This window comes from Pelmatolapia mariae, linkage group LG13 (genome assembly GCF_036321145.2).
Source record: "Pelmatolapia mariae isolate MD_Pm_ZW linkage group LG13, Pm_UMD_F_2, whole genome shotgun sequence".
Taxonomy (NCBI): Eukaryota; Metazoa; Chordata; class Actinopteri; order Cichliformes; family Cichlidae; genus Pelmatolapia; species Pelmatolapia mariae.
The window spans coordinates 19514389-19542242 of record NC_086238.1 but is presented as its reverse complement, the minus strand read 5'-3'; the positions used below and the strand labels follow the sequence as shown (position 1 = coordinate 19542242).

At 42.0% G+C, this 27854-nt stretch overlaps 1 protein-coding gene and 1 long non-coding RNA gene across 9 annotated transcripts in view; one reads left to right on the top strand and one right to left on the bottom strand.

Moving 5' to 3' along the window:
- The first annotated feature begins 46 nt into the window (after positions 1-46).
- LOC134640252 (uncharacterized) lies at positions 47-4614 on the top strand. The gene is made up of 2 exons (XR_010095426.1): positions 47-619; positions 3847-4614. It is a non-coding gene; the product is annotated as an uncharacterized LOC134640252 (long non-coding RNA).
- Positions 4615-6999: 2385 nt separating this feature from the next.
- Positions 7000-27854, bottom strand: part of cpeb3 (cytoplasmic polyadenylation element binding protein 3) — a 42143-nt gene continuing 21288 nt past the window's right edge. For 6 of the 8 annotated variants that reach the window (XM_063491905.1, XM_063491903.1, XM_063491904.1 and 3 more), the window contains 7 exons: positions 27195-27218; positions 25658-25825; positions 24283-24372; positions 16064-16182; positions 14897-15011; positions 14217-14398; positions 7000-11942 (listed from right to left, as the gene is read on the bottom strand). In XM_063491905.1, the coding sequence (XP_063347975.1) occupies positions 11715-11942; positions 14217-14398; positions 14897-15011; positions 16064-16182; positions 24283-24372; positions 25658-25825; positions 27195-27218 (926 nt within the window). In that variant the 3' untranslated portion in view covers positions 7000-11714. The remainder of the gene's footprint in view (positions 11943-14216; positions 14399-14896; positions 15012-16063; positions 16183-24282; positions 24373-25657; positions 25826-27194; positions 27219-27854) is intronic. The other 2 variants (XM_063491900.1, XM_063491902.1) reach the window with 1 other exon arrangement.

The window sequence follows — 27854 nt, the reverse complement described above, 5'->3', positions numbered from 1 at the left end:
CAAATATAAACTGTAAATTTTAAAAACTGTATAGGAATTTCTTTCACTTATGTATTAATCACATTATTTTATTGTAATGCCTTGGTGCCACTGGATTTTAACATGTCTGACACCCATACTGTAAGACAAATGGTGGGGGTCTAGTTAGGAAGTTGGGGGAGGCAGACCACTTCACAGGAAGAGTCTTTTGTCTCTGCAAGGACTCTGGGAAGGTGTGAAACAGCTGTGTACTGCCTTTTGTTCATGGAGAAAGTATTTAACTGAGAGACACACTACTCTCAGTGAGACTCTGCTGACCCTGCCCCGTGGTCATGCAGGCTCTCCATCAAGCTTGGTTGTCCGTTGTCTTTGTGTGTCCGGATTAAAGAATGTTGGCTACCGCTCACCGCTCGTCTGCAGGCTTTATTTAAGTGGAAAAACTTCCACAACAGAATGGCGCTGTGAGCAGGGTGGTCCGTGTGGTCGCTGAACAACGCTTCCGTGTACGGGCTGATCACCCCTGAGGGAAAAGGTACCTTTGTCCTACCAGCTGTTGAAGCAAAGGAAATGGAGGAGTCACGGAGCCGTGTGTTTCAGCCACCACCGAGACCATCAACTTTGAGGGGACTCCTGCAGATGGGTGAGTTGTAGCTAACTTGTATACAGTCATGGAGAGTTTTTTGTCTGGCCGAGGGGGGGAACGCTGGCCGACTCCGGAGTTCGAGTCTCCGGAGGGAAAATCCTGGCGGTTTGAGACCCCAGGCTTGTGTTGGGTACGGTCCATCACAAGGACATTGGTTCGAGTGCGCTGTTGGGGAGAAGCCGGCCCAGACCTGTGTTCGGTCCAAGTACGTCACAGGGACAGCGACTCGGGTACACTGTCGGGAAAATCCTGGTGGTTTGAGACCCCAGGCTTGTGTTGGGAACGGCTCATCACAAGGACAGTGGTTTGAACACGCAGTTGGGGAGAAGCCGGCCCAGACCTGTGTTCGGTCCAAGTACGCCACAGGAACGGCGGTTCGGGTACACTGTCGGGGACCATTTCTGCGTACTACAGTGCGCAGAGTGGCGGTGTTCGTTCCTTGGTCCGTAGAAGGCAAGGGACCTCATGGGGGACGCCTTGTGTAGTAATGGGAAACTGGATCCAGTAAAGCGGCAGGCCTTCCACCAGGCGGCCAGGGACAAAACTCAATGTGTGACTGTATGTTAAGAACTGAGTAAATGTGTGGTGGGTAAGATTGCAGAGAATGGATGTGTGGGAAAAGTTGTTGTGTGTGTGGAAAAAAAAAAAAAAGAGAAAATGGGGTTCAAATTTTTGAAAATGGGGAACAAAACAAGGAAAAGAAAAAAAAAAAAGAGAGGAGTGTAGAAATTGTGTAAAAGTTGTTTCCAATTAGCGGGAGAGGGTGGTACTGCAGGCCACCAGCTCCCCTAGTTGACACACAAAAAATTCCTTTTTAGCAGAATTGTTGATGAAAATAAGCAAAAATAGGAAGAGGGTGATTTTCAGTGTAGAACAACTACAATCTCTCTGGGTTTTTAAGAAAAGGGAGTTCAGAGCCAGAGAGGGGAGACGTGTTGTTTTAAGCAATGAGAAGAATGATCAAAATGTCTCAGTGTGTCACTTGCAGGTGAAGAGCAGACCCGGATCAATTTTCCACGTTCAGCAGTCGGGAAAATTATAGGTCAACACCATTAGAAACACTCAAACCAAGTTTTGGCTGAATTGTTTTACAGCTTAACTTCCATGTGTTTGTCACCCTGAGAACACAAGCTCCAAGAATCTCTCCCTGAAGACAAGAAATGCAGTTCCAGAACAACGAGATGGATATCAAGAGCTCACAGCAGTATCCTGAGCAGTGAAGAAAAGGTCCAACAGCAGCTGTGCAAGACAGCGACAGCAAGGAGAAAAATGGCATCATCATGACTGGATGGATGGATGTGCATTTCCAACGAGCTGCAATTTCACTGTGTGTGAATGGACCTTTGAAAAGACTGTCTGAGTTGGACATTTGCCACTTTTGGAGCAAAATGGCAAGATGAGACAGTGGAAAACACAGGACGAAGCTGAAAGAAAACTGACTCTCACTGGACTGCTGCAAGCGGGAGAGATGAGATGAGACCACAGTGGAAGGAGCAGGGGAGAACATGGAGGAAGGTTGTTTTAGTGTGGGAATGAAATTTGGGTTTAGGAAACTGGGAAGAAAAACGACTGCCTTGCGTGGAGAATTGAAAAGTGTCTGGAGCACCGCAAAGAGGAGAGGTACACAAAATTACACAAACAGAAAAATGCATTAATCCTACTAACACAAACACACGCAATGAAGCTCATGAAGACCAAATAGCATTTTAAGCATGCATTGCTGTTACCATCATCTTGTCCGGTTCACTTAGTGGGTTAAGAAGTGATACATAGACTAGTGAACTAGTATTATTTTGGGGAAGGATGATTGAATCATTGCAGGGGTGAACAGAATGCTGCAGGGGGGTCAGATGAGTGGGGACCAATAGGCTATTGAGTTTCTGGTTTCTGATGTGTGGGGGAGGTCTTATCATAACACACATCTGGGTACACGGGGGAAAAACAGAACTCATTATCTAATAGAATATTGTTGTGTGAGGTGTGACTGGTGGATGAAAGTTTTGGGGATTTACTTGGCTGATGCATTTTCTTTGCATTTTCTTTTGGTACCACTTTTAACCTACCAATTAGTTTTGTTTTGATCTATAATTCAAGAGAGTATGCTTAGACAACTTCTAAAAAGAGGCCTTCATGTTTTTTGATTTTTAACAGTGCACTGAGATTTTTGTTTGGCAATTTTCTCTTTTGAAGCAGGCCTACAAGATCGGAATCAAAAGCGCTACACAACATGTTGAACAATCGCAAGTGAGTTTCTCCAAAAAATTTAAATGGGCTCGGGAGAAAGCCACTTATTTGGGACAATCAGAAAACAAGTCCCTGCCAAAAAGGATTCAGCGATGTAATCCAGTCTAAATTATTTTTCTTTTTTTGAAATGACATCATTGCTGGCAGTAGAAACTTATTGCGTCACGAGAGGTTTTACTGTCAGCAAATAAAAAATGGGGACTGACTGGACTGACAAAAGCTTTGACTGACTTGACACCAGAATGCAAGATTGCACCTCCACCTTGACCTGACAAAAGGGTGGATGTATGTATGTATGTTTCTTTTTACAGGAGCAGAAAGATGACAGCAACAGGTTGCGTGACCTTTGGGGCATGCAGACTTAACCTTTAATCGCCACTTTCTGTGTCTTTGAATTTACCAGCAGTGTGTTTTCCATGACCTTGTATTGTTTACAGTGCAGAGGTCACTGTGAGAAAGTGTGCATACAGATGCGCTGCGCTAACATCACTTTTTCACAGCAGAGGGCTAATCATATGATCCAATCACATGATTTACAGCAGGACACACCACTGGCTAATGTTTTCTTACGACAGGGCCTGGAGTGAAGCTACTTCAGGGGAGAATCCCTGGGGAATTTTTAAGAGACAATGCACAACTTCATTGTGCATGTCTAATTGTGCTAAGCTGACATAGGGCAAAAGAGGGTTTTCCGTGGAAGCTTTCATTTTTAAATTACAGAGACCGTGACATGAGGGATATGGAAGGATTGACGCAGATACAGACCACGACCGGGAGAGAACGCTTCAACAGGACCAGTGAGAAGCAGGGATCATCTGCAGGACAGCAGACAAACGACAGTGGGCTGCACCACTGGGCTTCCAAAAGATTGTCACGAGGAGATTTTGAACAGCAAAATCTTAAAATAAAATGAAAAGTTTCTACGTTGACGTTGAGGAAGACAACTAAGGTGTACGACGTGCTCTGCCTTAAATCTACAGCCGCGTTGGAATGGAAATCGAGGGATGGAGAGAGCGTGCCAAGCTCCAAAGGTGACAGCACAGAGGGAGATCAGCGTTGGAATTACAACTCTGTAAATGGCACAGACACCAGGAGCCATGATCGGGAACTGAGAATGACCATCTAATGCTTTTTCACTTTGCCATGCAAAGTACTTTGACACTCTGGAAAAGACCTTTCCTCTGTATCATTGTTGTTGCCATTAGCATGTGAGAGCTTAGATTGGGGGGAAGTTTAAAGATGAACAAAGGGTGGTGGGAGACCAGTGAAGTTAGGATACACAGTGTGAAACTCCTTTGAGTGTAAAATAATGTTGATGTGATATACAGAATGTCGGGAAAGAAATTCTGGTTTTAATGTGATTCTTGATTTGAGAATCAAAGGGTGGGATTGTATAGGAATTTCTTTCACTTATGTATTAATCACATTATTTTATTGTAATGCCTTGGTGCCACTGGATTTTAACATGTCTGACACCCATACTGTAAGACAAATGGTGGGGGTCTAGTTAGGAAGTTGGGGGAGGCAGACCACTTCACAGGAAGAGTCTTTTGTCTCTGCAAGGACTCTGGGAAGGTGTGAAACAGCTGTGTACTGCCTTTTGTTCATGGAGAAAGTATTTAACTGAGAGACACACTACTCTCAGTGAGACTCTGCTGACCCTGCCCCGTGGTCATGCAGGCTCTCCATCAAGCTTGGTTGTCCGTTGTCTTTGTGTGTCCGGATTAAAGAATGTTGGCTACCGCTCACCGCTCGTCTGCAGGCTTTATTTAAGTGGAAAAACTTCCACAACAAAACCTATGCACAAGTTTTGTAAACAAGAAAGTTATTTGCAGCTATTGATCTAAAAATGCATCCAAGGGTTTTTTTGGGTTTGTTTTTTTTTTAAATAACCATTTCCAGCTATTTACAGAACAATCAGGTGTTCTGCATCAAATAAGATGCCACACAAATTATTTGTGCCACTTTAAAAAATAATTTTTGTCCACTATAAGACAGAGGAGAACATCACAAGCCTGATACCTGCAGGCCTGACAGCAGGTGTATCACTCCTGTTTTCCACCTGGAGACAGCGTTGCAGTCTGCACGTCTTCAAGAAGAAGAAAGGCCTGAATCTACAGATCTATAAGCATTTATGTTTATAAATGCTTATGAGTAAGATTTTTCTAACTGACTTCAAACGTTTGAGCTGTTTTTAATGATAGTGCATGGTTATTGATTACAGCAGAATATAGGAGTATCAGGACAGTGAAGAGACTGTTCAAAAGATATGAGCGAAGGTGGAGTCTGTCATCCTTGAAATGCTCCTACGATAGGCAGCTGGCAGGATTGAATGACGCCTCTTTGGTGAAGTACAAATATAGGCTGTAAGCAACCATGAGCCACTGTGTGACAAATTAATAAACATGCATAATGTAGATTTGGTAAACACATAGGAGCCACTAATATGAGAAAATGAATGAGTTAGGGAGAGTTTGCTATCAGTCTTGGAACTGTTCAACTCAATTTTGTTTGCGGACAGAGCTAAAATGTTGCGACTTTGTTTAAAACTGGTGACAAAATTCTGATCAGATACAACTACATACAACATACAATATACACCACTGCTCAAGTGTTTGGGTCAGGTTGAGCGGTCCTTGTTTTTAATTTTTTTAAAAAAGATCACATTTGATTTACTGTAAATTCACCATACTTTTTTTGGTTGTTTTGTTCTTACTTTCTCTTTTCCCTCACCCCAGTGTGTCCCCAATAATGTGGCATATGGCTGACCCTCACTGGGTCTGGTTTATCCTGTTAAGAGGGAGTTTTTCCACCCCACTGTGTCCACATGCTTGCTCATTATTTGATTGTTGGTGTTCTTTTATGTGTATACTTTGTGTATGGACTATACTTTTGTAAACATTTTAGAAAAGATAATTGGATGCAATATGGACATTGGGTGTAGGCTGCAGGAATGTGGAAAGATAAGAAATATGTGACCAACCCATCATTACACATGATTCTAAATAATGGTATTAATTATGTTGTACACAAACATAATTGAAATGTGATTTTGATGATAGTTAATCATGCTTGATTGCTCAATACTGATACAAATTTAGGTGTTTCTGACTGTAATCCACTTTCATGTCTGTACAGTAGGCAGACCTAAAACAACCTTTTAAGCGTCATTGTGTTCATAAAAATGGTCATCGTACATAACAGTACATCATTTTTGTAGTGTCATAATAACAATGTTGCTACTTCGAAGTTATCGCTTTTAGAAATTTCTACGTCAATGACATTGAGCCTTATTAAGGAAGGCTACCATACCTGTTTGACTCTTAAAAAGCTCCAATGCTTAAACCGACACAGTGATGAGCTGTTACCATGTTGGAGGACTACTTCCTGCACACAACTGCAGGAACTCAATACCTCAGGCCAAGAAAGCAGTTCATGAAAGTACTCGTAGCACTGTAATGTTTAATTTCTGCCGTTTATTGAGATCAAATGTAATCTCAATGTTGGTGAGCTTTAGACATGCAGCCTCTGCTAGCTCTGGACAACATAAAGGTTGCCATTTCTGAGCTTCCAGTCTTTTTTTTAGCTAAAGTTAACTTATCGTAACTGTAAGGAGGAAGATTAGGGCCAGTGAAGGAAATAAAGAACATTTATACAATTCAGAGTTTTCTCATAATTGTGAATCTTTGAAATCTCAGAATCCTGAGAATTTAGTGAGAATGTTTTATATGATGTCTGAGAATTCAGAATTTTTTAAGAAAAAAAAAAGGGAGAATTCTGACTTTTCTTAGAATTCTGGATTTTGAGAATTATGTTTTTGTTTTGTTTGTTTGTTTTTTTGTTTGGTTTTTTTTTAGATCTCATGAATCCACATCCTTGGCGGAAAAATTCTGAATTCTCAGAATTCAAAATTCTGAAAAATCTTTTTTTTAAATCTCAAAATTCTTACTTTTTCCTCTTTGCATTCTGGAAAAAAAATCCAAAAGCAACTTTTTGATTTGCCCTACATAATGACTACAGCTTAAAGCAAACTGGCCCCCAAAAAACCTCTCACCTCAGACCACTAAAGCTCACCAAGCTACAATACTATCTCCTTAACAAATCTGTAAAGAACAAAATCAAACGAGATGCAGTTTTACAAATTCATTTCTGCAGCTATGTGCAAATGCTTGGTTACGCTAACAGCCTCCATATTTATTGATGAGTACAGCAGGAGAGACAGGAGTCAGTTTTTCTCAAATAAAATATTCAAACGTCAAACCGTTCTTTCCTTGAAGGCAGGAAAAAGGGTGAAAGTACAGATATATATAGAGCAGCCACATTAGGCCCATGCCTGCTATAAATGATTAATATTGTACAGGTCACACATGCTCCTTCCAATTTCTATATGTATCATACAGTGCAGCTACGTTTACATTCATACTTAAATACAGTCACACTGGTGTGCTCTGTGGGGACTGAACCAAGTACAGCATGTGTCACTGGTGTATTTTTAGAAGGATCTGCTGAGTAGAATAAAGTATGTGAGCTAATGAGTAGCAATAGCAGTAAATGGTCAGTGGTGTCATCCATCTTCCACAATCACATCACAACATACTACATGTATGCTCCATTCTGCCATTTTTATTTTATTGCCCATTCATCTGTTTACATTGCGAATCACTTAAACATCACCAACCACCAATCTGTTTCTTTGTGAGTAGGTTTTTTTTTCATCTTTAGATCATTTTCACACTAATGTAAGCAACATCAGCAAGTTATAACACATAAAGCTTAGCATTTCAAGAAACGAGACACTTTAGTAACAATATTACAAAGGGGTTTTTTCATAGCTTCCAAAAAAATGAAAAAGTGAACAAATGGAAAAAAAATAAACTTTTAAAGAATTAGCATAATAAAAATTAATTTATTCCAAGTAAAAATACAAAATAATATTAATGACATTGACCAGATATGAAAGTCTCCCCCAGAAATAACTATTAATGGTTGAGAAATAAGTCTGTAAAGAAAAAAACATGAAATAAAAATGAAAATATGCAAATATGTTTAAATTCTTCTTTTGTTTTTTAGCAAAACTTTCTAAAAATAATGAAAATTTCTCAGTACAAAGGCTACATTACTACTGGAAGGTACTAGCAGGTAGAGTAGGTAAATACACAGTAGAAAATGATTTTTAGTGAATCACAATGCTTGCAATGAAAATAATTCTGCAGTAAAGATTTATGCCTCTTTTTTCTTGTTTTCTTCTTTTCTACAAACAGTACAAACAGTATTGCACATTACGACAAAGAATCAAGGTTGTTAGCCTTTAAAAAAAAAAGGGACTAATTCAAGTCTTGCTAGAATAGAAGGCCACCAGTCTATTGATGCACCTTGGGGGCTTCCGATCAAGTTACAGGTGAAAACACTTGTGTCTGTTTTGTGGTAAAAATAACATTCTTTTCTCTCTACCTCCAGCCGTGACTCTCACAAGTCTTTCTCGTCGGGCTAACGAATCGGGGTTGCTTTTTTTTCCCTCTTTTTTTCTTACAAAAACAAAAAAGGGAGCACAAACGTTTAGGAAACATAAAAAACTTCTCTTAAAAAAATAACGAACAGAAGATCTCTTTCACAACTCTGGTCAGCATAGTAAATGATTGATTATAAATATACAAAAAGGTGGGAAATATGTTTCGTTTTCCTCTTTGAGCACCTTATATTCGATTTCCTTAAAGAGCTCTCCTCCCTCCGATGTTTCGACTGATTCGACCAGTGGGGCGCTCACCCTCGCTGCCACTGTAATAAAGTAGACTCTCACTAACTACATATTATTAGTATAAAGCTCTAGCTCCTTCAGTTGTTGTCTTTTTCCAAAAAAATAAAATAATTAATTCTTAAAATAAAAGCAAACTTTAAAAAAAGCATGATAAGATTTAAAAAAGAAAAATCAACCATCTGTTAAATCATTTCTCTTGAAGAATTAAATTAATATATATTTCTCATCTGAATAAACTTACTTAGAAAATATCTGTTTCTCTCCTAATATATTTCAAAATTGAGGTATTGCAAAAGATCTTGTCAGTCAGAAAGCACACTTTATCTCTTTTTTTTGTCTTTTAACAAAAAGAACAGCTGACTGTTGAAAACTGGTCAGATACAAAGAGTAGTGCATAACAAATAGCTATTATAGAGAAGGAACAAACATAGAAAACCTTTTTTTCTGGGTGGGGAAAGAAATGTCACAAAAAACACCCAGAATTCACTTTCATAGGGATGCTTATTATTACTCATGGTTAGCCTCAGTTAAGAAGAAAAAACGTATTGTTGCTTAGTTTCGATTTCTTGGTGAAAAAACAAACAAACACAGTTTAACTGAGTAAAATGAAAAGAGAGGAGAGGGACTGCAGGGGCGCCAATCACAACTCACGGAATTAAGGAAAAGGGGAAGGGGTAACACACGTTAACTCGCAATGATGTAGGATCCCGTTCAGATTGTCCACAAAACTGCTAAAACCAGTGTAATGTGGCCCAGCCTCCCAAAAAAAAAAAAAAGCATACCCTCCCCGTCTTCAGCAGTCAATACTTAAAGTTTCTATGCATTGCATCCACCCACCCGCCCATTCCTGTTTAAACTGCACCATAACCTTTTGATAAAAACAAAAATATATATCTATATGTCCACCTTTTTTTTTTTCTTTTTTTAAGCAGGTCCATTACTTCAAGCTTTGCAGGAAAATAAAAATCTGGATAAATGTGGTAATCCCAGTTTGCACATCTGCATGTTCCAGCAACGCTGCTCCTTCCCACCCATCCCTACCCCTTCCCATTTAGTGAGAGCATGTGCAGGGCTCAGTTTATCAAGTGTCCAGTAGCTTCAGTGTTAAGTTTGACTCCTCGCCCCTAAACGCCTCTCTTTTTTTTCCTCATCCGATCTACTGCGCCCACGTACCGTCCAGTTTCCTCATCCCGTGTGTCAGGTGGTCTCTGTTAAACAAAGTCGAACACGTGAGCTCTTTGGTTGCACTCTGGGACGTAAACGTGCGCTTTTTCTCAATGGTGGAAAAATAAAAAAAGGATAATTTCAACTCAGTTCTCAGTCTAAGCTCACATTGGTTGCGTCTCCTCGGACCCAGTTAATGTGCATTTAAAAAAAAAAAGAAAAAAAAAAAAGAACGACAGCCGTCCGAGTACACATGTGAGAGACTTCTGTGTGTACTGCTGCAAGAGTGTGTGTGTGTACGTGTGTGCAAGTAGGTGTGTGTACAAGAGAACATATATACGTGTGCATACACTAGTTATGACATTTCACAGGACTTCTATGTCGGACACTGACGACAGTTAAAGCGAATCACAGTTCTAGGCATACTCAGACCTAACTACGTACTGTATAAAAAATTGCACAATTCTATCAACAATCACTGCAAAAAAGGGAAAAAAAGTACTTCACCTATCAGACAGTTTTTTTTGTTTTAATGGTAATCCTACATTTTTTTTGGATTTGTGATTATTAAGGTTTTGTCTTTATCATATTATCTGGATGCCTGTTTGTGCAGGAACCCTCTGGTTCCTCTGACCAGCTTTTCCCTGTATCTGTCCAGTTTGGTGTGAGTCAAACGTACGTCTGTAGTGTGCTGTGCAAACATGGGCAGAATCGAATAGACGTGATATTGAAAAAGTCTATTGCATGCAGCAACCTGATTGAAATAAACATGCAGTTAGGGGGCGACCCTCCCCATCCCCCCCGCCCGGTCCCCACACACGCACACATGCGCACACACACACACACACACATACAAAAGTTAGCCGTCTCTGCCTGGGGGCGCCCCCTCCCCCTGCGACGGCTCGTCATTTAATTTAGGAGGAAAAAAAGAAAACGTAAAAAAGCCCACCAGGTGCTTCTCCCTACATCTGTTGTTATTTTACACCCTAGCCTGAATAAAGTTATGGTATCTGTTTATACCATGGATTTAGCAGCAAAGCTATTGCAGCATTACATTTACATAACACTAAAAAATAATGTTATTATCAAAAATAAAGACCTAGAAAGCAAACTGATCTGATTGCGCATATGAGGTATTAATATTTTCAGAGTCAAAATGGAGAGCGAATATAGCTGTGTTATTTTTTTTCTTTTTAACTCCACACTACTGGATAGCTGTTAAATCTTGCTACATCCTATGCCACCTATTTTGCTCCTCTGTATGCATTAATTTCATTTGCCTTTGGTAGTTCTTTTTTCTTCTTAAATCAGGGGCAATATAACTACAGGTTTTGAAAATAAGTGCATGCTCCTTTTACGTAAAATTTAAATTATCTATAGATGTATAGATAGGTACAAAACAAAATATATATATTTATATATATTTATATATGTATATTTTAAATATTTGCATGGTCCCACCTCTGTCTTAGCAAAGGGGAGGGAGGTCCAACAGGACGTACCACACCACCTAGTCAACAGAACAGGGAACTAAAAGTAGCCAGGGGCCTAACATACCATCCTGTGTGTGTGTGTGTGTTTGTGTGTGTGTTTAGTAAGATTTTGTGCCAAAGTGCAAATTCTAAGCTCATGGACTTTCGCATTTCAATTCCCCCACAAAGCTTCATCGTCGGGGGGAACACTAGACGATGAGTTCAGAGCTGTGTGCTGTGAAGAAAGTCCCATGTGTTTGATGGTATCACTTCTGCCTTTTTTATCATGAGGTGTTTGTGGGATGGATGGGGCTTTGGGGAGGAGGGTTCCAGCGCTGTCCCGGGCTGCAGGAGGATTTTTTGGGGGCAGGTTGGCGTGGGTTCACTGGGGAGGAGGGGAGGAGGGGCGGGGGGGGGGGGGTTAGGCAGGGCTGGCTCTTGGACTCAACCAACTCCCTCAGCTCCAGCGGAAGGACACGTGTCGAGGGCGGTCGCCCCCTTCCTTCACCAGTGGCTTGTGAAACTCTCGGCCGGCTCGTGAGTGGATGCTGGCCCAGCAGTACTCGCAGTAGTACTGCAGGCAGGTGACGTTGGCACAGAAGAAGGGGGCGAACTTGCCCCCACAGCGTGCCCCCTGGCACTCGTCGCACATCTGGTCGTCCAAGACGTACGGCTTGACCTCCACCTGGCAAAAAAATACAAAAAAAACCCAACAGCATTTTAGGTTATCATATCCAAAAAACACAGATTGAAGTAGCATACACTCAGATTCATATAAAATTCACTTCCTGTTCAAGTAAACTGTGTTTGAAACAAAGGGCTCAGTAAACTGTATTCACGGCGACTGCTGCCATAATCTGTCAGCCTCAACAATGTTTTAAAGAAAAAGAAACCAGCTAATGTAATCGTGTTCACTGTGAATGAGAACAGATATTTTTAGATATGAAATGACAGACAAATCAAGAAAACCTGATAAAACAGATCATCACTTCAGCTGAAAAACTCAAGAAAACTGATTCACATTTGCTTTCCTAAAGTGACTCAAATCACTGCAGCTGCCTCCCCGTCAACGAGCAACGAGCAACGAGAAACGGAAGCCCGGTTCAGTGAAACTACCATGTCCTCTGGGTGTCATTGCATGATAATCAAAAAATAGGGTTGCTATGAGTCACTGATGGATTTTAAGCAATCAATAAATAACTCCAGGCTACATCCACGATCCTTTCCACAGGTGTGGGGTCAAACAATTGGTACAGATCTACCATTGCCATTAAACAGTCTGCATCGATTCCCAGTATAAAAGATGGGTGTATCCATCATGGCATCTCCCACTGGTTCATGAAACATGAAACCACATGAGACTAATGAAAGGTGGATCAGTTAATTAATGTCGTGTTTTATTTAGTGATTCAGTAAAAGTAGTGATTGAGCCCATAAAGTCAGGAAAATGTTTACCAAGGCAACAGAGCAAAGCTTTTAGCATAGACTGCTATACTATCAGCTCTTTTTGCAACCAAAGAAGGCACCCTCTACTGGCCATTAAAAATAAAGTATGCGAACTGCAGGTTTTTTTCATTTCCTCCAGTTTTTTGTTGTTGTTGTTGTGTATATAAAAAAAAAAAAACCCACATAGCCATGTGATTTGCACAGTAACTGTGCTATAATAACAGCTGGTTTTCTCCAGATGTGTTGCCCATTTAAGTCATAGTCCAGAACCCCCGTTCATTGTGATCTGTTTGACAATTTCTAAAATAAAACAGGGCAGGTATCCACCCATCCACCAGTATAATGAGTTTGACCACGAAGCCAGGAGACAAGAAATGAGATCTCAGTCACCATGGAGACGCCTCAGCGTACGAGCAAGCAGAGGTGGATGTTAACCTTGTTATAGTGCGGCCACAAAATGAAAGGTTATCAAATCCTTCAGCAGTGGGAGACCGTGCTTAGCCAAACTCTGCAGCAGCTACAGTGGAATATCCACTGCTGAGAGCAACGAGCTCACGGAAGACAAAAAAGCAAGAAAGCCAGAAAGAAACGGCCAAGCTGCCAGGCCATTAAACACCAATTTCATCTCGGTGGACACAGAGCTGACCAGAGGTAATTAGCTCACATGTGCTATCATCAAGAGCCATTTACAGTTAAGTGAGTCACAGACAATGAAGGCGAGAAAAAGGGCGAAGAGAAAATGGCACCAGCTGGCATCCCAGTTTCTCACCACAACTGAACATGAATTTCAAGAATGTGCTCCACTGTCTGTGGTCTGCAGTGAATATAAATCCTTTCAAAACTCTTAATTCTTTCAACATAAATCCTTTTGTTGCAGCCTAATGCCTAAAAAAACAAAACAAATGTAAGATGGACATCTATTTACCGCATAAAAGGAAGAAATTTTGCTAGTTATCTGGTTCAAAGACATGAAAATAAATATTTTGTTGTGTGAATGTTTTTGATGCTGTAAGTGGCGTTTTCGGCACACAGTCCCAGTGATAATAAAGACACCATAAACCCCCGACTGAAGATAGATGGTGATAGCCGAGGTGGGTTGGACAGCCCCGCCCTGCAGAGGCTCGGCTTCCTGGCTGACAACCAGTCTCCCTCGGTCACGATCTGTCCCGCTGCAATTGGCCGGCGTGCCTAAAATAACCACCCAGCAGCACAGCTCCAGTGGATATACATGTATAGGGAACTACTATAATTAAACCATCCCTATGTGTCGGGACTCAGCCAAAGGCCATAGTCATTACACATCCAGGCATGGCCTTTCGTTATTGTAGGCTATGCTGGGTAGCTGGCTGAAATCCCTGCTATAATGAAAGCTCTGATACATGGAGGAGGACTCAAGCAGAGTTCAGCTCCACAGCTCGCCATAGGAATGACTGTGAAAACCTCACTTGTGGTCGAGATGCTGCTCTCTTTCAGAAGAGGGATCGCTGTGAACGAAGCTCACGAACTCACTCACCCTTTTGTCGATGTCATTGTGCTGCAGCTGAACGAAGCGAGCGCTGATGGCAGCAATGTAGCTCTGCTGATTGGAGAAGGCCACGCGGCCGGCTCCCTTTGGGTATTTGAGCTCTGGGTCCGTGTCGATGCCAGCATAGCAAACACCTCCGTACAGCCTGTCCATGATCATAGCCAGCTCCACTGCGGAGAAAGGAAGGGAAGAGAGGTGGGGGTGGGGAGAGAGATGATTAGTGCCGCAAACTCCTCTCAGGAGTTTCTGTGAGCTTGCAAGTTCTGAGTTTAGTTTGTTCTTCAAATTGAAAGCCTTCAGTTACGCTTGAAAAAGCAAAAGAAGTGTGTGACATAAAAATCTGCCCTGCTACACTACGCATCAGAGCAGTAGTCTCAACTCAAACTGCTGGTGTAATTAGCAGGGGGTCACACTGCAGACAAGCCAGCAATGTTTAGCCCAAGAAAAGAAAGACTGAGCCTTCCATTACACCATGAATTCTTAACGTGATGACCACTTGGCCTCCATCCTGGAAACCCAAGTAGAGGATTGTTTTCTCACAGGAAGAACTTTCATTATAGCCTCCAGCCTCTGAGCTCCATGCCAGCCAATGTTATGAAGCCAATTTAGAGGCTCTGGGAGCTTGCTGGGGAAAAAAAGATGTCCTCTCATTCATATTTCTGACTTACCTGCACGCAGGGGCCGTGGCACCCCCCCAACAAAGATGGTCTTGCGGGGATCCAGAGGCTGGGAGCCATCCATGACAAAGTCACTGTCGCTCAGGTTCCAGGGACGGATCTGGACCTTTGTGTAAAAGAAAAATGAAATGTTCCCACTTAGAAGTCATTGTGTGGTAAGTTGGTTGTGCATTTGGTTTTAACTAGATAGCAGTGTGGTATCAATCAATTATGTTAACTATACATTAGTTTAATCCAGAGTAAATTAGAAAGATAGTAGCCCACAATCTTCTACAAATCAATGGTCCACAGACCTTGTCTGAACAACACACCACACAGTTTATCTCAATACAAGTAAACTATATCTACATACATCTCTATCTATCTATACACAGCTTAATGTTACACAACTAGTATGGTTTCCATATAGAATGTACACAACTTAATGTTAGAAGCCTTAGAGTCCGTGCTAAAATAAGAAGGTTAACCAGCTAAACTTAAACACATAAACATGCTGGAATTGGCACTGAGAGCCAGACAGCATGCTAATTTTAGCAGTTGGCTCAAAGCACTACTGTTAACCTCACAGGCCCACTAGCATGGCACTTGAATTTTGTTTTGGTGATCAACTGGACCCAGCACCAAACTTGGATTCAGGAGACAAACACCCTCTCTACTTTTAAGGTTGGGCTGAAATTTTTATAAATATTTAAAAAAAAAAAAAAAAGAAAGAAAGAAAGAAAGAAAGAAAAAAAAAAAGAGGGCTGCATCAGGTGACCCTGAACATTCCCTTAGTTATTTATTCTTTTCACTCTCTGCATTTGAATAAAAGACCGTGTGTCTTTTGTTCTGTAAAGGGAGTTTTTCCTTCCCACTGTCACCAAGAACTTTCTAACAGGGTCTAAGGCGTCGTTTGATTGTTCAGGCTTTTTGTATATTTTAGAGTCTTTACCTTACAATATAAGGCACCGTTACACACTTGTTCTTGTGATTTGGCACTATATGAAAAAAATGGAATCAACTTTTTTTAAGAACCGTGGGCATATTGTCTGGGCAATTTAAATAAGTGAACTCTCATTAATTCAAGAAAACACATGTACCCCAAGACAATATGGAGGGAAATGTGGTAGCCATGTCAAAGTATGTTGTACCATTTCAAGAATTTTGTCTTAAACTTACTGGTTTGTCTTTGATTGTGGGACTGGATACACACAGGTAGAGTTTTCCATCTTCCTCAATGCAGGCATCAATCAGGGCCTGAACAGAAGATTCTTCCTGGAAAAGCAGGAAGGCATAGCCTAAAAAGGAAAAACAAAAACAGGGATTTTACAGGAAGGGAGAAAAAAGAGTTTCCACAGAAACTACATTTCCTGTGTTTAATAGTCACAACCTTGTGACCATGACACTTTAAAGTCTGTCTTCAAGGCAAGAATTCATGGATATCAGACTTTATTTTTTAAATACAGTGTCACAATCCCATGACTAAGCCCCATACTGTTTTCCTTTGAACTATTCATAGATTCAGACAAGCAGGGCTCCACGTGCACAGATGACCTTGCAGCCTGTTCTTCCATACTCATCAGCCTTGCATTCATATACGAGACATTCAGATGTTCCAGGCACCTTGCCGCCTGCACAGCCTCAGATTAAATGGCACGGAGTGCTTCACTCCTAAAGGAACCATGCAAAATTGATCAGCCTAACGCACTGCAGCTCTTCCAGAGTCAGGTAGAGAGAGTTTGGTGATGTCTTTGAGAGGCAGAAAGAAAGAATGAGCAATTCAGACAGTCACTCTGTACTACTGAATTATTTAGCACGGAGAGCAGAGACCTCATCCAAGGTCAGAGCTATTAAGCCACTTCAGGCACCCAATTCAATAGGGTACATCCATCACGCGGCGCTACGGGGATAACGAGCAACAAAGATCTGATTTATAGGCTGAGCATCACGAGCGCCATATATTGAGAAAAGACAAAAAAAAGAAAACTTTTTTGACAGATGGATAATGAATACAGGATGCATGTCTGAAACTGATAAAGGTAAATATTCAGTGCAGCACATCAGTCAAAAAAAGGCAGGAGATAATGCCACACAATCACCTCTGAATAACACTAACCTATTCATTTATTGCTCTATTTATGCCAGAAAGGACCCGGCAACACCTGTGGCACCCATGAGTCAGAGGATTACGAGCTGCTGTCTGAGGAGTTTGAGTGGGTTTCTACCGGAGGACACTCCGACTCCAGTCACTTCACCTATTGTGTATCTTCAAAGGCCATTTGTTCCAGTGAGAACCCAATTATCTTTGACATTGTATCACCCTAACACGTATACATATGCAAAACCCAGTGACACACACTGACATGGACAAACGCATGAGTGGCAATGCAACTTTGATGTTTTAACATTTCTGAGTGGAGTTGCTACAGTTTAGATAAGCAGAAACTGGAGGAGAAAAAAAAAGGTCTGACTCAGTAGACCCAATCAACTGTGGTGTGTAGATGCATCTGCGTGCATGTATTAGGGAAGGGGGGATAAAAGCAATGCAAGAAAGAAAACGGCCGCCAGTCTGAAAGGTAAGCTGGAAAAAAAAGCAGGTGCGTAAGCAGATGCGCGTTTGTCCTTACGAGAAAGGGTTTTTGTCCGACTGCGACTGAACGTGAGGCATGTGCCCTGATGCATGTGACGCGTCTCGCCATCGCAGTGATGTGGCACTGCTCTCCCTCTAGCAGTGATGACTACTGCATCTTCCTGACATCGGCATCTACAGCAGCAGAAAACACTGCAGCAGATTTCCACGCAGTGCATGAAGCTTCAGCATTGTGATCTGATGACTCTGAAGAGCGAGAAAACTGTGACTGCGCAGAAAATACTGAAAAGAACCCAAAAGCAGCATTTTTGCAGAAGCCACCAAACACAAAACTGTGTTGGAACTTAAACTGGTCAGTACATGGGAAGAAAAGTAGTCCTTCCCTGAACCCCACACTCAGGATCTGCAATACAGCATGTCTACCACTTTCCTGGTGAAAACCTGAGTGTGTTTAAGAATTCACCTCGTACTTTGTAGAGCTACCTTTTGAAGCAGTTACACTTGCAAGGCTCTCCGGGCACGTCTCTTTCAGTTTAACACATCTGGCAACTGGATTTTCGCCCGTTCTCCAAGGTGAAACTGCTCCGGCTCTTTCAAGTCAGATGAGTCGTACTGGTGTAAAGCAGCATCTTCAAGTAATGCCACAGATTCTCAATTGCACTAAAGTTTGAGCTTTACCTTTAAACCACTCCAATGTGGGATTAGAGTTGTGTTTAAGGCCATTGTCCTGCTGATAACAGACACTCTTGGCCTTTCTGGCAGACTGAAACTGAAAAGTTATGCTTTATTGGGGATTTATGAATCAGTGGGCTACAATGTAACGTCAGACCCACCTGAAACCCTACGCTATGATCTACAGCTATTTGATGTGCACCTCCCTAGAAAGATTCCCCGCAGAGTCTAAATCAGCTCTTAGTCTTGTCTGATCAGAAAACTTTTTCCAAACTGTTTCGGGAAATCTGCCACTTACCCTTTCCAACTCCAAATGTTTTTTTACGTACTGGCAACCTTTCCATATAGATCCACTCCATGAAATGGACAGTTTAATGCTGATCTATGGACCGATACTCCCATCTCCACTGTGGAACTTTGCCACTATATCAGTATTACCTTTCGTATCCACGTTAAATCTCTGAGATATGGGTGAGATATTCTTTCCATTTTCTTTTACCGTAATAAAAGAGTCATTTGGCTCCGGTTTATACTACTAATCCACGTGACCTCTGAAGTTAACTTGTTGGTATTGCATCTTATTTAGGGATTTACAAGGTAAATCAGATGAATCCATTAAGATTTATTTGTTCAAATCTTAATACAATTCCAGGTTAATTTCACTCCGAAATTCATCACTAAATGATGGTAGGTGGGGGGGAGAGTTTTCCAAGACACCCCAGATGATTTTTTTTCATTTCGTCTTCTGACAAATTCTTAAAAATGAGATATGTATTAACAGTATGTCAATTAGATAAATATCAGATTTTGCTAGCACAGCAGCAGTACACAACATTAAGTCTCTGTATGCATCTAAGCTTTATGCAAAGTAACCCCAGGGGACCTCACTAATTAAAGGGTTTTAGCTGTTGGTTTTGCAGGCTAATAAGCTCAGCGGGGCTATGATGTGTTCCCCAACAACAAACTGTACCACTGTGAGCAAAACAATAATATCCACAATGCAAAACTAATTAAAATCAGCTGCTTGAAGCGACCAACTAATCTCTGTCTTTTTTGTAACTGGTCCTTACAGAGCTAACCCCCGTCCGCACCACACACAGGAAATGCACAATCAGACATGACATAAAGAGGATTTTTGTGCATCATCATCTTCCTGCACGTGCCTCATCATCACCCGACATAAGACCCCCTGTCTCTGGGTTGCAGGCTTACATAAAGAGGGTTTGTCATTGGGAGAAATCATGTGGTTTAGTGCTGACATTCCCCCTCGGAAGAGAGAAAAAAAAAGGCAACTGCAGTCGTGCACAAGAGGGGGGGAGGCATGAAAAGGCAGAGCTAGCCAGCAGCTCATACAGTCTGAAGGAGGGAACAACGTGTTCCATGACCCAGGGCAGAAGAGAGAGACGGAGAGGGAGAAGGAGGAGGGGGAGAGGAGCAAGAGAGAGGTTTTTTTAAAAAAAGTGAGAAAAGGTAGGAAGAGAAGGGAGAGAGGGCGCATGAATGGCTGCCTTACAAACGGAGAGTTTTAAAATAGCAGAGACGGCCGAGGCGGACGGGAAGCTCCTGCTTTAATGTGCCCGGTTAGGAAGTTGTAGAGTTGATGCAAAAGACCTAAAAGTGAGGCAGTCATTGCTATTTGCTACACCCCACTTTGCACTGCAACCAATACGTGAACTCCTGTCACACCATTACACCTGTCGGAGGGGAAAATCTCTCAGCAAACATCCTGTTAATACAAACAATAAAACCCCTGCACATTCAAGACAATACGCAAACTTTAAAGAGTCCTAAACTAGACTTCCGTGGTTGGACAGCTTCACCAGAATAAGAGCCTCATAATTGTACATGTCACGATCAAAATAATACTTCAGCCAAGGCTGCTTGTTAAAGCGGCCTGCGCAGATTCCGCTGGCCACTCTGTCCCCCTCCAACGCTCAGACATCTGAATGGTGCTGAGGATTTCTCTCTTTTTCCATCATCCTTGCGCAGTGCAGAGGCTTATGCCGCGGGAGGAGAGCACAGATCTGCAGTGGCTCGTGCCTGAGATTTATAGGGCTTTGCTGCTGAGCTCCGAGCACTGTCTAGCGAGCGGGCTGGGGGTGGGTGGGGGGCGAGAATATGTACACCAGCAGCATTTCTTTCCTCCTATAGAGCGCAGTTAACAGACAAACGAAAGGCAGTCCCCCTCTTGGACAAACCGATGACTTCACACAGGACCGAGTCTTTCCAGCAAAGGAGGCCAGCTGATTGACTCATGTGGAGAGAAAGTGTCACGTCAGTGGCAACAGGATGACATTTTGTGGAGTAAAACAAAAGACATGAGCTGCTAGTTTGACCTTTTTGGGAGATTTGGGAAGACAATTTCATGCCTGTACAGCTAATATGAATACACTAAAGTGCTGAGAAGTCGTTGGAACCTTAGTAAAGTCACAACAGTCGTTGTTTTCAGCCGGCAATAGAAAACGAATGCTGACATCTCTCTTATTTTTAAAGAACGGCTCCATAATGACTGCTCTCTGAACTAGTTTCTACTCAATCTGCTTTCGTATCTTTGAATTTGATAGCGTGAGCTCGGACTTTAAGCAGTGCGCCAACATCTTTCCACTGCTACATCAAAGTCATACAGTGCAATCCTATTCTGCCCATTATCTCATCAATTCAAGTTATGTTGACTTTGCTGAAATCCAATCCGCGATGGCTAGATAAGCTGAGCGAGCGTGGTCACAGTGTGCACCTCTCTGGCTTTAATGGGGACATTTAAATCCAGAGCTTATCATTAATACTCTCACAAACAGTGCTCTTGTGCACATACTTCAAAGACCCGGATGAGATGCAAAGGATAGAAGATACTAAACCTCCATGTATGCTATGTGTGCAGTGAGAGAGGGAAGGCTGCGACTCTGACACAAAATGTAACGAGACGGGCCGCTGACAGCAGGAGGAGGAGGAGAAGAATAAGTAGAGGGAGAGGAGGAGGAGGAGGGCTTGGCTGGATGGATGAAGGGGGACACAAACATCTGCTCTCCTAAAAACAAATACATGCCCCTGAGGCTCTGAAGCAATTGCAGAGTAGTCGGCGGTAGAGCAGAGGAGCAGCGAAGTGAAGCGTCGCTAATCATCTCAATTTGAGGAAGTCACTCACTGGATATAATCCCCACACGAGTGCGAGAAGATAAATCAAGCCCCGAGTACTGGCGTACCTCTGCAGCACTTCTCTGCTGCCATTATTTCAGCTTTTCAGCATTTAGATAAGGAGGGGGATGTAGATGACATTCAAACAAGTCTGGCGCAAGGTAACTACAGGATGCAGAGCAGTATGTTTGCAGTGCTCCGGCTATGCCATGCAAACAACAACCACCTTCCTCCTCCTCCTCCTCCTGCTGTTTTTATCCCCGGTCACAGACAGAAATAGCTCCCTAACATTTGAAGCTCATTGCCAACAATAGTGATGACAGTGTTTAGGCGGCAGGAGAGGGTGTGAGCGGCAGCCCTGCGCTGACCAGAGCTTACTGTTCACACCCCCTCCCCACAAACACAGCATCAAACAGGGATGTTCCATTTAGTTCATAAAAACAAAACACCAGTATCGTATAAAGCTGTAAGAGCTTGCACGCTTAAGGGCATCAGAAACGCAAACATTTACCTTTTATCTATTTAAAACTGTTATGTGGAACATCAGGCATGCAGCTAACTCAGTGCACCATTAGCGATGGTTTGGGGTCGTGTGTCTGGCCACCTGATAAATGCAAGTGTAACTGTTAAGGAAGGTATGTCTATCTTTAAAGAGCCAGATACTGCACTATAGTAACCAGTAGGTAAATGTGTCCTCTGGTACTGAGGATAGCATTCTAGAGATCAATGTATAAATGATCTCCAGAATAAGGTAATAATTGAATAAACTAAAAAGGGCTCTTTAACATACTGTATTTTCTGCACTATAAGGCGCACTTAAAATCCTTTATGATCAGCGTTGCTGCTTTACCACGTGTAATAATTAAGTTTAACATCCAGGCATCCATGAAAACAGAATTTATTAAATTTAACGGAGTTAGAAGTTAGCAGGAAGTTAGCTCGATAGTTTCCACCTAAACATGATATAGCATGTTCTGACTGAGAGATTTCTGAAAAAACTGAAACTGAAAAACGTACGGCTCTGCTATCACTCCCAAGATAAATAAAGACAGCAGTGACATTTGTAGGGTTACTGAAGTTGGGCTAGCTGGTATATAATGATGTGCTACGTGATCGCTAGTGACACAGCTATGTTAGCATAACATAAACACAGTGAAGCTGGAGGATGAATGCTAGCGTTTTTCCACTCGATAAAAGTTAACGTGAGGGTTCCCGATGGTTAGGGACAAATGCAATCGCATGGCAGGATGCTGTAAACGGACCAAATTTCAGTCAGGAGAACAACTGTTACGAGGTTAGTCATTATTATACTGCAACAACATGGGATTAGAGCAGCTGCAAGAGAATTCAACATTAAGTAATCAATGGCACGCAAGCGGAGGAAGCAAGAAGAATGAGTTGAGTAAAGTTTGACTTATCTGACTGTTTTGTTTCGCTTAATGCGCCTTATAATCCAGTTCGCCTTATGTATGAAAACAGACCCGTTCATCGACAGTGTGCCTTATAATCCGGTGCGCCTTATTGTCCAAAAAATACAGTGAGTCTTTGAATCCACTGTAACTACAACAATATTCCTTCTCCATAAAAGTTCCATGAGAATAACATGGCAGTCAAAGTAACTTCAAACTCTTTAAGCATTTTTGATCACATTTAACTGGTGATTCTATACATGCAGTTTTTGGGGTTTTTGGGGGTTTTTTGCGCTCTGGTGACCAAAAACCTAAAAATTAAATTAAAATGTAAAACGCAATAATGTGCTGTAATTCATGGCCAAAGTGTCAAAAACAGAGAGGCCAATAATAGACCCGTTACAACATAGGAACAAAGAGCACAGCTAGTTCATGTTTGTCCTTATTCCAACCCTCTCCTTGCACCAAGAGAGTGTTACCCAGCCCCTAAATTCAGTCTCAGCCACAATATGAGTCATCCCTGAACCAAAACGCTTTCATAACTGTAGTCATATACTCCCGGCAGTTAAATGTGAATCAAGGCGGAAAGTGACAGCCATCTTCCATTCAGTCAAGCTTGGAAGGACGTTTAACACGGGGAAAAAGGCCGATGACCTCTTGACGCCAATCCCATATTTGTAAATCATTCGTCGCACAGCGAGATGCACACACACACACATACACGAGTGTGTGTTCTTACTCTCACGCCCGGAGCTATTAGTGCTAAAATCTCTGTCACCAGGCATGTGTCCAAGCTCCCTCTGCCCGTTAATACAGAGAGTGTGATATAAACAGGATATTTTAGCGGTTTCTCTCTGAGTTTTGGGAGCGTGGTTTAAAATTAGAGCAAGAGATGAATTCTACACAGATCCCCAGTCCTACATGTCTCCTCCCCTTACATGGCGGCATCCTAAGCTCATTCATTCCCCTAAAAGGATGCTGCATTTTTTCCCCCCGTGGTTTTGGATATTAGTAGACCCAAGCCTATTCAAAATAATCCTCCCAAGCTAAAAAAGAGAGGGGGATGTTGAAAAATGAGAGTGGGGGATAAATTGGCAGAGATTTTTGCAGGTCCTCCAGATGCAGCGTATTACCATCTGCCTATGGAATGTCAGTTATTTCCAGAGCGTCTTTAATAGCTTCCCTAATATGACACACTGTAGCTCCCAGGCCAGAGGGAGTGATGTAGAGGCTTTGAGGAGGGAGGCGCGACTCTGATCAGCTGCCAGAAAATGACACCCAAGAGCCTGTGCAGAAAGGCGAAAAACTTTCACACTCCTCAGGTGCTCACTCGAGCAAACACTTCTGGGGTTAAAACTCTTGGTGGCCAGTTATAGAGTCATTACACGCTGTATGTGTCTCTCCGTGCGATACCTAAAGGTGGTTGCTAACATAAACAAACACCTCTGAGGTTGCCCAGCATGATCCGTGGATTCTGCGTAATACGAATCTTTGCAAAACTCCAAAATGGCGATGCACCTGAGGTGATATTTATTGGTCTAGACTTTGATGTCTGATGGGAAAATAGAGATTATGGTATGAGAACCTACTATTACCTTTAGGGGGGAAGTAGGATTTGCTCTCAGCTTTGTGGGGCCAATCTACCACCAGGTGCCCATAGCGACGGAAACTGTTGGTGATTTCATCTGCGAAAATAAAGAAAAGACAAGAAGTAAACATGAAATTGAAAGATTCTCTCATGGTTGTTCATGTAAAATGTATGTAAAGGAGTGTATGCAGAGCTGCTTTCTATTTTTTGTGCCATTCCTCCTGCAGTAGTCGCTACTGCATTAAACAGGAACAGAAGCCGAGCACATCCAGTGTGCACTGGAAACTCATGCATTTTTCATTCTGGTTAGGGCAAAGTATTGTGCAACAACTCAGTAGCACATATGCTTGTTCACTATATGGACACAGACGAAAGAAAAAAAAAAGACACAAAATAGACACATAAAAGTAAATATCCCAAATTAATGACAGGTTGTTGTTAGGTCATAGATGTTAAAACATAGAAATAGAAAACCGAACTGCAAAACATATCAACTAGTTGTTTTGTTGCAGTGATGCATGTGCACAACTGAGGCTGATGGTGACAAGGGTATCTAGCTTTTATTATGGTAAACATAAAGGTTTACATAAAGCACCTGCTGTTTTTCTTGGTAAAAGCCCAAAGCCTTTAACCAAGATGGCTGCCAAGTGGTGAGAATCATGCTAAACTTGTTAAATGCTAGAGGCTAAACTAGCTTCACTAATGTTTAGCATTTGATCAAGAAACAATATTTTCACTTCAGCTTTGATAAATTGGCAAAATTCCTTTTCTTTTTTTCCTTTAAAAAAAACAAAAAAAAGTGATTTATTGGGTCTAAATATACGGCAAATTTAATTCTACATTTTTACTGAACAGCGGCTAAAATTCATACACTTAGCATGTACTTTCTACAGGTCCATAAAATAATACATTGCGGAAAATGCACTTTCTCACAAGGAGTTTGATGGAAAGAGTGTGTGTACAATAAATATGATGATATGACTGGAAGCTAGTTAGCTTAGCTTAGCACAAAGACTAAAAACAAAAGACAAATGTTAGCCTTGCTGAGTCCAAACAAAACAATAAGAGCATTTCTCGGTATGTGCTATGGTTAGGAAATGGTTAAGTGTGACAGTGTCAAAGTTTAATAGTAGAAGTTCAAACTGGTGGTGGGTAAATTATAATCCTCAACAAGGAGTGTCAAATTGCCCTCCAGTACGACTTGCATATGTCAGTTTAACTTTCAGTGGCAAACAGTCAAAAACACAGTCTGCAGTTTGTGAAACTTGGAAGTTTTAATATATCACAGAGTGGTGCTGACACACGAAGAAAAAAAAAAAGAACCTGACATTAAGGGATTGTGTTTCTCCAAATGTATAAATGAAAAATAAGCCTTCCTCTACCTTCGTCTATGTCAGGGGGGAGGCCTCCAACAAAGACCTTCCTGGAGTAGCGCTCCATCCTCTCTCCGTTCTGACCACGGGTTGGCGAGTTCAGGCCTGGAGTTAAGGAGGGATCACCATGGCCGTCGTCAAGAAAGCCGTCTTCATAGGGAAAAAGACAGGAACGACCTGGGAGAAGAGGAAGAGAAGAAGGACACCAGGAAGACGGACGGGAGAAAACACAGGAAGACGAAAACGTAAGAGAGAGTGTTAAATACAAAAAAACAGAGGGAGGGTGTGAGAGATGTGGTTTGTAGTAGCAGCAGCAATTTGGATATTGGAGATTACCACCATAATTCTGACTATAAGCTCTGTCTGCCGGGCAGTTTTCTTCCATCTCTTATTACGTCCACTCTGACTCTCATGTGATAAAGACGTTATATAAACATGCAGATTTACATCTGAACTATCAGAAACTCTGCAAAATTCTCAGATTCTGCTGTAGTGTTACCTAAAAGGTTAATCGTAGCTTTTTGGAGAATTTAGGCAGACATATGGACAACCATGCTAATGGTCTTCAACATCACCATATGGTTGTAATGTCTGTGTGTCCACATACTTTTGGAAACAGTTTCCAAATCATGTTGTCACAATGTTATGCTAGTCATTATTACAATCAGGTTTGCTAGCGTTCAGACACCACACTGCACGGCTGACAATGAGAATAGGTGGAGCTGGAACTGGTGCATTACTTTAGTGTATTTTTTTAAATTGTGGCATTCAGGAGAACCATTCGCAGCGCATTATCAGACCTTTATTTGCGTCCATGTCTGTACTTAGGGAACAATTACAAAGCAATTTTATTCAGGCATGGTTCACTGCATGTCACTGGCTTCACCATGCTAATGCTATAACCTATAATCCCCAAGCCCTGTGCTGCAGTGACCTTACAAATGTCACACAGTAGCTTTCCTTTTTACTCCAGAAGAAAGACAGAATTGGTTAAAATGCACATCAAATCAGAAATGAACCCCGCTGAAAGCACCCATCTTTGCCATCACGATGATTGGATTACTTCTGAGTCAGCGTACTCTGTAAGGAAACCCTTAAAATCGATTTTGGAAGCACTTCAGCCAAACATGCTGGAAGATTGGTATTATTCAAATCAAACAAAGCAAAAACTGCTGATACTTTTCTTTTAAGATTTGAATGCATTTGCATACAACACCAATAATTTCACTACAGATCATATCGTAAATATTAAAGATGGAAATCTGACTCAGAATAGAGAGAGAAAAGAAAATTGTCAGATAGATTTTTTTTCCTCTCACCATCAAGCAGAATAAGAGTCATACAGAGAGATTTGATGGACCCCTGCACCCCTTCCTAATTAAATGCACAACATGGAAAACACTGTGTTGAAATTAATATGATTTCATTCCATCACAGCACAGGTGAAAAGCAGATAGTGACACCACACTAAGACCCCCCTCAGCCTCGGAGAAAGAACACGGCCGACATGGCAAGCAGAACCCCCAGAGAAAATGCCACACGTTACCTCTTCTTCGGCCATAGCTCCGGGCTGCTTGTCAGCACAGTGGGGGAAGGGGAGAAACACAAGGAGAGACAGAGGGTTGGGGCAGGAACAAGGATAGGAAAGAGATATAGAGACATGGGTATTGTAAAAGAAGAAGGAAAAAAAAACTAGGAACATCTCTAAGGCAACAGTGAAACCACAGATGGCCACACCTAAGCTTCAGCAATGGGACGGGAGTGATTATTACAGCCTGGCACCAGCCTTCAGTAAACCTGCTGCACCTGCCTTTGCAACAGACAGATACTGCACGGCAGGCAGGGAGGGCGATAGGTGAGGTTTGGCTACGGAAATGACCGAGATACCCGACAGCATAATGCAACGCCCCAGAGCTGGCGATTGTAATCTTGGCTTAATAAACCCGCAATGGCGTGAGTTCCTCCTAATCTTCTGTGAATATTCACAAATGAGGCCATAAAGTGGAGTGCATGCAGAACAGCAGGTAAAGCAGGTTAGTCATTATCATGGCCTTGGTAAAATATTAAAAGGTGTTCTTAGGTCTGGGCTTGCAGGCCAGGTCCAAGTGGAAACTTCCCACAGGATAAGAAGAGTGTACGGACGAGGTCGGCAGCCTTGGGGCTCTGAAAAGGATGACATGCAGAGGGGAGCAGTGGAAAGCAGGCT